Source organism: Cottoperca gobio, chromosome 10, assembly GCF_900634415.1.
Source record: "Cottoperca gobio chromosome 10, fCotGob3.1, whole genome shotgun sequence".
Classification (NCBI taxonomy): domain Eukaryota; kingdom Metazoa; phylum Chordata; class Actinopteri; order Perciformes; family Bovichtidae; genus Cottoperca; species Cottoperca gobio.
This window is the reverse complement of record NC_041364.1, coordinates 8192510-8202824: the sequence shown is the minus strand read 5'-3', so window position 1 is coordinate 8202824 and position 10315 is coordinate 8192510. Positions and strand designations below refer to the sequence as shown.

General features: G+C 38.9%; 3 protein-coding genes across 3 annotated transcripts in view; 2 read left to right on the top strand and 1 right to left on the bottom strand.

Annotated features, from left to right (window-relative positions):
* The first annotated feature begins 37 nt into the window (after positions 1-37).
* On the top strand, positions 38-5289 carry nkrf (NFKB repressing factor). The gene is made up of 3 exons (XM_029442376.1): positions 38-494; positions 859-983; positions 1965-5289. The coding sequence occupies exons 2-3, from the start codon at positions 893-895 to the stop codon at positions 4229-4231; spliced, it is 2358 nt and encodes a 785-aa protein (XP_029298236.1). The 5' UTR covers positions 38-494; positions 859-892; the 3' UTR covers positions 4232-5289.
* A 298-nt stretch (positions 5290-5587) lies between these two features.
* On the bottom strand, positions 5588-9893 carry LOC115015161 (ubiquitin-conjugating enzyme E2 A). Its single transcript, XM_029442383.1, has 6 exons — positions 9696-9893; positions 8040-8120; positions 7842-7867; positions 6954-7043; positions 6753-6841; positions 5588-6008 (listed from the first exon to the last, which is right to left on the bottom strand). The coding sequence occupies exons 1-6, from the start codon at positions 9737-9739 to the stop codon at positions 5880-5882; spliced, it is 459 nt and encodes a 152-aa protein (XP_029298243.1). The 5' UTR covers positions 9740-9893; the 3' UTR covers positions 5588-5879.
* The window catches only part of elf1 (E74-like ETS transcription factor 1), a 40510-nt gene continuing 39600 nt past the window's right edge, over positions 9406-10315 (top strand). The window contains exon 1 of the mRNA XM_029442378.1: positions 9406-9533. The gene's annotated coding sequence lies outside the window, so the exon portion shown is untranslated. The remainder of the gene's footprint in view (positions 9534-10315) is intronic.

Below are 10315 nucleotides of genomic sequence, written 5' to 3'. Positions count from 1 at the left end.
CATAGACTGTATTAAATAGGTTAATGACGTGAAGTGACAGCAGCCCACAGTGCGCGAACTGTCCGGCAGCAAAGCATTCTGGGCCAGTGCGGTGACAGACGCCATGATTTTTTTACTGTAGCTGGACTAGAAAATGGATGCTTTCTGCTAGTTAGCGTTAGTTGAATGGGTGTCTGTAGCTCCCAGCGGGGTTCAGTGCTATATTTTAAACTACCCGTCTTGGATATTACATTTAGAGGATACACAACTACATGTCGGGTTCCTTTAAATATGAATTGAATCTGATATTACACTAGTTATATGAGCTGAAGTGGTGCTGGGTTAGCTGTACGCTAGCAGCAGCTAGCTGGCTAATGCTAGCCGTCACCAGCGGGTTGCCAACGTTAGCTAGCTCAACTAGCTAAATGAGGCTAGCACGATAATAATAACCTGATCAGAAATCACACTCAGCTGAATGACAGAGATATCAATCGGACCGACGGCTACACCTTAAGGTAAGGATATGACCAAGCTGACTCGTTACATTTAAATGTTGATAAATGTTTTTTTTTTTTTTTCACGTTTTTGCTTGTGAAAGATGGACTCTTTCGGCCTACTGCGTCATTCTTTCAGTGCCCTGTGTTGCAATGAAAAGCAACCGTTACATCTCCTTTACCATCATATACTACATTTCTAGTTGTACAATATAATGTTTAGTACAGGCACATAGTTTGTGTTTCAGTCATTGCATGCTGCCTCTCAGGTGGTGTTTTGTTTTCTTCAGGAAGTATAAAGTATTAACTCTGTATGTTCATGTTGTGTTTGTTTATTTCATTCATTCATGTGATTGCTAACTCGCATCCTTGGTCTCACTAACAGGTATGGCCGGGATTTGATTTGGACAGTGCTGGTGATGGCAGAAGGGACCGACACTGGCGAAATGCCCTCCTTTGACCCAAGTCCTAGTTCTGAAGCAAAAAAAAGACCAATTTCTTCTGATGGCAGTGAGTGTTGATCTGGGTTGTGTAGTCTCTGTTTGTGCTCATAAGTTTCTATTGCCATGATGCTATCTACAGTTTGTGTGTTACTGTTTCATCTTTATGTCAAAATATGCCCAAATAAATGTTATATGACACTTTTATAAATACTTTTTAAACGTATGAAAAGTTACTATAAATACTATGTTTATTATAACAAAAATTGCAACATTTGTTCTGATTGGTCTTGAAATCAAGTACAGACATGTTGGGCAAGTATCTAACAGTACAACTATTAATTTTTAGATAATTGAAAAATCCCACTTTTATTAATTGTCAGGACTTTTGAAAAAATAGGAAAAAATGCCAACATTGTATTTAGTAAGTCTCTTCCATAGAAATTTCTTTGCAAATGTGTGCAAATATATTAATATATTTATAATATATATATATATATTTATATATATATATATATAATAAATAAATATATTATATGTGTATACATAATAAATATAAATATATATAAATAAATATATATATATATATATATATATAATGAATAATATATATATATATATATATATATATATAATATATATATATATATATATAATATATATGCTTTATTTTATTCAGATGGGGACAATTTATTCAATTCTATGTTTATATACTGAAATTTGTATTCCTGTTTTGACCACTTTGTTGCTGCTTTTAAAAGATTTGTACTTATTATTTTAGTAATAAATAACAATTAAGTAAATGTTTATATTTATTTATTTGTTACAGTTAGTTTTAAAAGTTATGAAAGCAATGTTTAAGTCAAGCCTGATGTTGGCTTAGACAAAAGAATGATATATATATACAGCTTATTATTTAAACTGGTTTTGGATCGATACTGTCCGATTGGTATCAGGACGGAAAAAGTCGTAACAGTGCATTTCCACGTCCGACTCAAATCCGGTAATCTTTTTGGTGTTCTCAATGTTTACCTGTGTCATGTTATTGCAGGAGACGAGCCCATGAGGAAAATGCCTGTGTCAAAATTTGGTTCAAGACCTCGATTTGAGCCTGTACACTTTGTCAGCGGTGGAAGCAGCGGAGGAACTGCCGCTGATGAGAAGGAGAACGATAAGGAGCGCAGGAGGAGCGAGTCCCATGGTGCGAGACCATGGGACTCTGAACACTACAGCGGCAGAGTGCAGGGCTCTTCCTCCCTAAGGCCTGCTTTTGACAGAGTGCCATCTTACAGTTCTGACTCTTGGGGTTCCCAAAGAGACAAAGACAGAGACACAGAGACCTTTTCAGGTAGTACAAGTGGGTTGGGGTTTGGAGGACATGGGTCCACTTCAAACTTCATGGCAAAAACACAGCAGGACTACTCAGCCAAGTATGAAGCGCACTCTTCTCGAACTCCAGATTCTTATTCTCAGCCCCAAAGATACAATGGATACGGGGGAGCGAGCAGATCAGGAGGCTGGGATTCAGGACGTCAGGGTTTTGGGTACAGTAATCAGGACCGGCCGCCATCAAGCAGGCCATTCAGCAGAGTGTACAACAGCCCGGGCAGGAGCAGCCCCGCCACTTCTCAGTCGGGCTCTTTATCACAACCTATTCCTATTTCTATATCTCAGCCAACATTAGATGAGAAGCAAAGGCTGATTTCCAATGTAGCGTTTGCATTGGCTGTTGCTTTGAAGGACCCTATGTTCATGACTGGAAGTGAGTCGCCAAACTATAATTTCATGTTGAGCCGCAGCATTCAGGCCTGTAAGACCAATCCTGAGTATATTTATGTCAACCTGAAAGACATTCCTCAGGCTGACCTACCGAAGAACAGGAAAGTACCAACAGACGGTTACGCCTGTGAACTGAGATGTCAGGGTGTGTATCTTGCTACCGGATACTCTGGTAGTAAAAATGGAGCGAGGGACCGGGCCTCTGAGCAGGCTGTAAAACTCTTTCTGAAAACAGTTGAGGTTCGTGTGGTGCAGCGCAAATACAGACACTCGGTAGTCAGTGACATAGTGGTTTGCCAGATCCACAGCCCTACCCCGGGCTTTTTACCTGCACTCCGAAACCCAGAGGATAAACCGACACCCAGCTCCAAAGGCCAATACGAGCCTGACCAACGGAAGCACTGGACAGAGTTTGTGGTCATGGACAATGCTCACGACGCCATCTGCATACTCAACAATTCTGCAGCTTTTAATCGCATGAAGATAGACTATAAGTTTGACCTGCTCCCCAACAACAGTGCTTGGCTGTGCAGTGTTTTCCTGCAGAGTGAGCTGGTGGCGCAGGCAACAGGTACCAAAAAGACCTCAAAGCATTCAGCGGCTGAAGACGCAGTGAGGAAACTTCGCATGAACCAGGCACAACGACAGCAGCAGCAGCAAGAGCAAGAGCAGCAGCAGCAACAACAACAACCGCTACCACCACAATACTCCAGAGGAAATAATCAATCAGATTGTGGTGGACGCTTTGGGCAACAGGTTAACAAAAAGAAGCATCTGAGCGAGTTGGTCATTCTGGAAAACTCTGACAATGCAATCTGCATCATTAATGACACAGCGCAGTTTAATAAAGTGACTGCTGATTACAAGTTCACGGTTCTGCCTGATCATCGCTGGAGGTGTGAAGTTTACTTGGAAGGACAGTATGTAGCCGCAGGAATTGGACCCAAGAAAATAGTGAAGCACATTGCAGCAAAGGAGGCCTTAACTACACTGAGGCAGACGCAGGCTGTGGTCAAATCCAACCTAAGAAAGGAGGGGCACATCGACGCCATATCCCGATCCCAGATCCTGGCTCGCTCTGGTGAAGAGGCCACGAGGCAGGAGATTAAGGAAGACAACATCGGAAACCAGCTGCTCCGCAAGATGGGCTGGAAAGGAGGTGGTCTGGGCCGAGATGGGGAGGGCATCGCAGAACCAATCAAAGTGAAAGAACAGTTCTCCAGAGAAGGGTTGGGTCTGGACACTGACAAATCTGGAAACCAGCTCAGCAAGCGTGATATTGAGGACATCATTCGTAACTATGCCAGTTCAGACCGACAGGATGATCTTCGCTTCTCCACTGACCTCACCAACGATGAACGAAAGCAGATCCACCAGATATCTCAGAAGTACGGCCTACGGAGCAAGTCGTACGGACAGGGACGGCAACGGTTCCTTATAGTCAGTCGCAAAGTACACAAAGACCAGCTCATTGGTCAGCTTTTACAGGAGGGACAGGTGGGACGATATGAGCTTGTGAAACCTCAGGCCTCTCATTGATTTGCATGCTGGGCAAAATACAAAACAATCATCAAACATCTGCTTGGACTTCAGTACAATTCACTCAAGTGTAACTGCGGTGTTTATACTTGTATGTGACAAACTTGCAACACGTTAATAAAAGAGAACCCTTCAGGGATCACTTGTGGTTTCTGCATTCCTTTGCCATGAAATGTATTTAAGCTTCAGCAGGGGCTTTAGGATAAGTGATTTGTCTTTTTTTCCTGTGTCCTGCCATTCCATGTCTATTTGTTTTTAACATTTGCACAACAAGCTTGTACTTGATATCTTGTGGTATCATGTTCTGAAGATGTTCCGGTTATTTTGCAAATTTTTAAAGAGGACTTTGATGTTTTTGTCACCAAAATCCACTTTGTTTTCTGGCTATTTAAGGAACCTGGCAAAATATGCAGATGTTTACTTCGTTTGTGAACATTGTTGACTCGCGTGAGGCATCAACATCAAACTGTAGCTCGGTGTCAGTCTCACTGTAGTGGTACAACTCTCTCTCTCTCTACCAGCAATGTCGGCCATTCTACAAATACAAGCTGCATCCATAATCAGAAAATTCTTCACATGAAAACTGTAAGCTGTGATCTTTGTTAAATGTCAGAAGTGTTGGTTTATGTGTACAGTCAACCTGTCTGCTTGTTTTCACAGCTGTAATGACTAAATAAATTAAAACTGATGACCATAAGATGGATATTTTTGTACTGAGTTAAAAAGAAACAAAGACAACTGATGTATATTTATTTTATTTACAAGAAAATGTACAGTTAGTTAAATGGGTTACCAGTGCAAAGTTTTATAATCTGGAAACGGACACCATCCTGTTTAAAACGGTATCAGCCTAGTATGTCAGCTGATTTGTAGGATTGTAAAATAGAATAGAAATGTTCACACAGCCTTTAACTGTCAGCATTATGAAACTCTGTGCATGAAACAAAGTTAAGTGCCCAGAAAGGGTACTAAATGTCATGTTTCTGTGTTGAAGAGGGACATATATCCACCAATATCTATAACGTTCTTAAAATCAAAAAGGCATGGCTTTACAAGAACAGTTGAGCTAAAAATGACCCCCAAAGGCATCTGCTGAGTTGACAACTTGTTAGAGGGATGGATTTCCATGCCAGGTTAATTTTCTATCCCTCTGAAAGGCTTTAAAAAGACTAAAAGGAGTGAGGCCACTGAAACAGACAGAGAAACACTCATGAACGGCTTTGTTTTTTGTAAATATAAACTGTATCTACACAGCAAACCACACGGCAAGCACATCTAATTAACTGTCATCCAACCAGTTTACTTCATGTATAAATAAACGGGTAGAAAAGTGACAACTGAGAGTTTGGCTATTGCCTTTTTTTTTTTTTTTTTTTTAAAGAAAAGAGTTGGGGCATGTAGCAAGTAACCCAGATATAACGAGGTACATTAACCTTTAACAAACATACGCTATTGCCCAACAATAGCAATCGGCTAGGAGTGAATGCCACAACACAACAGCATACAAACTTAGCAACAGGTATGTGACAAATATACTGAGAAGTATTTTAAGATGTGTTATTTTATTTCTGTGAGATCAGTTGTTTACTTGATCTGTGGTTTCTTGATTCTGGGCCGGACTCTGTTCATACTCAAACGATAGCAGGGGTCAACAGTCACGCCAACTCTGTTCAACAATAGCAGAAACTCTCTTCTCGTACTCCCGCTTGTTTTCCTGGTACAGCTGGGCTGCTTGGCTGTTGGCTGGACTGTTTGGGTTTGGCTCATCCAGTAAAGACTTTAAATATACAACAATGAATGTCAGTGAGTTAGGTTTCAAATTAAGCTTAATGACATAACAGACAGTCATCACATGTATGAATTGCTTGCATATATATTATAAAAATATTATGGATATGGCCAAACTGCGGCCTGCTGTCTGTAAATGGCTCATGGTGATCTGCGCATATCATTTTTTATAAATACTGCTTTATGTACGCAGCACATCCTAGTTTTAACACTAGATGTCGACAAACTTTTGTGAAATCTACACCTGTCTTAACTTCTTGGCACAAAAAAACTATTTTACCATTTCTGCCTGTTCCGTTTGTTACATCTTAATATTAAACATACATACATAACATCTTATATTTAAATTTGCAACACAATCTTTTAAGTGGCCCATGAACAGAAACCAAACTTTACTTATTTAAAAATAATATTGTAAGTGGGCCATGCACTCTATTAAGTATTGGATTTATTTAAATTAAATTTAAGAGCAGAAGATACAGAAATACTTTTTGGTATATGTGGGTCACACAATTAATTAATCTGTTAAATTGTGTTGCGTAGTTATTATTATTATATGATAAATTATTTTCTATGGTAAATTAGAAACAGTCTAGAATCAGTACATTTCTTACAGTGTAACTGGTTGAAAACGACGCATTTACTATTGTTTGGCCCGTGACTCCTTATATCTTTCTATATATGGCCCACAATCAAAAACGTTTGGCCCTGGCATAAAGGAATGTTAGATTACCTGTATTGAAGTTAAGATTGAAGAGACATCATACGTTGGACTCCAACGATTCTGAAGTATATCTAAGCATATGCTTCCATCTGCATACACTGCAAAAGAGCATACAGAATATAAAGCTTTTCTGGAATAAATAAAAGGAGAAATGTAACAACTTTTAATTACTGAAATTGAAATTGTTAGTGTAATATATTAAGTACATACCATTTGGATGAAACATTTTGGAGACAAATCGCACTGTTGGAGGTTTATTTGGATATTCCTCTGTGAATTCAATGGTAAGCTTGAAGGTTCCTGCAAGTAAGAAGTAATGGAATAGTATGAATTGAGAAACAGGAAAACCTCCCAAAAAACTATTTAAAATAGTTATTTTAATGGTCCACATACTGTATGCTGAAGAAGAGGTAGATAACTCCCAAGTCAAAGGTTGGCCTTTTGGACAACTAGTGCCATTCTTGGTTGATTAGGACAATTTGACAAAGTCCAGTGCAGTTGGTTATTGTTCAAAACATCTAAACTTCTTAAAAATACTCCATCTTACCCAAGTAGACCTTATTAGTAGTTTACTGGCTAAACGAACTCGCCACATAAACGTTCCAGGGTACCATTTAAGATTGACTCTTAAGCATATCGATATTATCGAATTTCCAAAATCCAACGCTTAAGAGTCATCAGGAATATTTACTGGATTATTGTCATAGCAGGGTTGGAAATAAGGGTGTCACAATATTGACGATAACCGTAATATTTGAAAAATGAAATATTGATATCATGTTAATGAAACGTATATGATAATATCGTGTAAATAATCCAGTGTAACTTCAATCAGTTCCGATTATTTCCGTTCTCGCTTTGTCTCCGTGCCCCAACGACCGCCACACAAATGAGTGTAATTACTTACAATAAACAAAAAACAATGTTAAAGATCAACTTCACTGACATTATTATTATTATTTGAATTCTATATATTGATAATATTATTATCGTGAATTATTATGGCCACTATAATTGTGTAGTGAAAATCTCACATCATGACAGCCCTAGTTGGAAAGACAAATTATATACATGTAAAGAGCTTTAATGAGGACTTACCGTCTTCAAAAGGTGTTCCCTCCGGTCTAAAAGAGAGGTAATAAAACAGGTGGTAAATCATCACTTACAAAAAGATAGTTGGAAATACTCACACAACCATAAACTCACTTATTTTTAATGTCCAAAAACAAGCAGTGACTACTTCTACATAACAACTGATTACAAAAAAAGTCTGTCATAGTTTTCAACTAAACGTACCCAAAAATGACAGCGTTCCACACCATGATATTGTTTTCTGATGGGGCCCCACTAACTCCAGCTGGAGGATCTTCTTGCAGCCTAATAGATAAAAGCATTGGTACACAAATTACAGGTAATATTAGACAGAGCACAACACATGAAAGTCAAAGTAATTACAACTAGACATTCAGTATTATGCCCCTCATAGTGGTCAACGGGGCATACATTCATAATATTTAAAAGTGGGAGTGAAGACTCTAATGTACAAATCAGCAAACAGCAAGGCTCTGTTGAATATGAAAACAGGAGTACAGGCGCAAAGTTGTATATCTACACTTGGGTGGGCAATTGTAAATTGAAGGAGCGTTAAGAGTTTGCAGATTTCCCAATGGCAAACACTCAACCAGTATTACAGCTGGGTGGTTTATCAACAGAAAAAACATGATTATAATGCAAATTATTCATCTGGAATGTTTATTTTTGTAATATAATAAATCATACTGTAGTAATATTGTAAAGTGGTACATTAGGGTTGTCTTTACTGTACTGCCCTACCTGAGTGACAATTAAAAACGCCTTTAAAGATTGGGCGTGCTAAATCGGTGCTCCATTTCAAGTCACTTTTCAAAACAGACTTGTATGAATCTTGATTCCGATCCATTTTATTATTTTCACTTTTTATTCATTTTATTGTTTTTACATTTACCCAGAAACACTTTATATTGCTACCTAATACTGTGTCTCTTTCCCCCTTTGTCTTCTGGCTCCGCTTTATGTATGTACAGCACTTTGTTTGAGCAAAGTGCTATTTTAATAATGTTATTATTATTATGATCTGCTTGGCCATTGCAACCACATTCCTATTGAATGTTTGTTAAAGTTTACTCCATTAAGTCACGTTGTGACCAGTATTTGTGAAACATACTGTAGTAATTGATTTAGACAGTGTGCCAACCAGGATTAAGTCTTGGACTCTGAGACCATCAGTATTGTTTCGTTGCAACATGCTGTAGCGATCAGGGATAAGACACCATGTCCCATTGTCATAGCGGACTGTGCTGAGTGTCTGCAGGTTTTTGGTGACTGCATGGCAGATGGTTTGTTATCCTGCGGTTTAGATAGTGATCTATCAGGGCCCGGGAATAGGAGCTCCCCTTGATCATTGTGTGTTTGCACAGTGAATCTACCCAAACGTGAAGGGCCATCTGGCCAATGACTTGAACTGTATCCCCAATAATCAGTTACGAATAAATCCCACTGAGATCTCATATATGAAGAGAGACATTAACAGTTTTCAGGGAGGGTTCGGGGAGAAGTGATTATGTTACATAGAATAAACAATCGCAGTAGTACGACATCTATATCTACGACAGCAAGCAGTGACCATAAGTTACACAACATCAACGTTACTACTCCTGGATGCTTTGCCAACGCTGATTACCAGTAACGTTAACAATTATCGTTACCTGTCAATGTCTTACCAGTCACTACACTACCCGAAATAAGCGACAGGTAACCTCAAGGAAGACACAGGTTATAATCCGTTTGTGTGTCTGATTGTATTATGTTGTATGTGTGGTAGTTCAGAATGCCGTTCAGGCCAACGCTAACATGCTAGCCTTAGGTTGCTAACGATAGCTATAGCTACTTCTCTGTTGTTTTCTTTTCGCTTACCGTTTAAAATCTCTCATTAAACGTCGTCTTGCTGGAGTTGACATCCTGTTTACACGGAAACCTAAGTCCTTGGCATAAACGTGAGCGCCTCAAGTGTGGGGAAATGTTCTTGTTTTAATCGGTGTATTATTTTTACTCCTAGCTCGCTAGCCAACGATTGCTAGTTTGTCAAATATTTGGCTGCCTCTGCTAGTCTAAGGGCGATACCACTGACACTAGAAAGGGGACTTTCACATCGACTGGCTCTAAACTTGTGAGCTGTATAGACTCATAAACATAACATAACAGCATCACTGAACGTGATAGTCCCAAGTATTTCTGTATACTTGTATGAACCAGTTTTAGCTTGTTTAAATATAGCTAGAGCCTTTTTATATAGTTGAGAGAACCCCGTCTCCCTACCTGTATAATTCCACAGCAAATTACGTCATATGTTTAGCACCCACATATAGTTTGTTGGGAACACGGTAAAGATGTGTATGCTATTAAGGTGTTATTCTTCCCTTTTTCTTCCTTTGTCATTTGTCATTGTATTGAACTACTTTGGGTTTAAACAGTGACTGTTACTAACACAAAGTATTTATAGCTCACATCCTGTGTTTAAATTACAGTAACAGTGA

What these genes read in the sequence shown, in the direction of transcription:
- LOC115015161 (XM_029442383.1), bottom strand. Translation starts at nt 9,739, where the DNA reads ATGTCAACTCCAGCAAGACGACGTTTAATGAGAGATTTTAAACG. An exon ending in TGGAACGCTGTCATTTTTGG is followed by an intron (nt 7,868 to 8,039) that starts GTACGTTTAGTT and finishes CCTCTCTTTTAG; the next exon opens with ACCGGAGGGAACACCTTTTG. An exon ending in CAAAATGTTTCATCCAAATG is followed by an intron (nt 6,842 to 6,953) that starts GTATGTACTTAA and finishes GCTCTTTTGCAG; the next exon opens with TGTATGCAGATGGAAGCATA.
- nkrf (XM_029442376.1), top strand. Translation starts at nt 893, where the DNA reads ATGGCAGAAGGGACCGACACTGGCGAAATGCCCTCCTTTGACCCAAGT. An exon ending in ACCAATTTCTTCTGATGGCA is followed by an intron (nt 984 to 1,964) that starts GTGAGTGTTGAT and finishes ATGTTATTGCAG; the next exon opens with GAGACGAGCCCATGAGGAAA.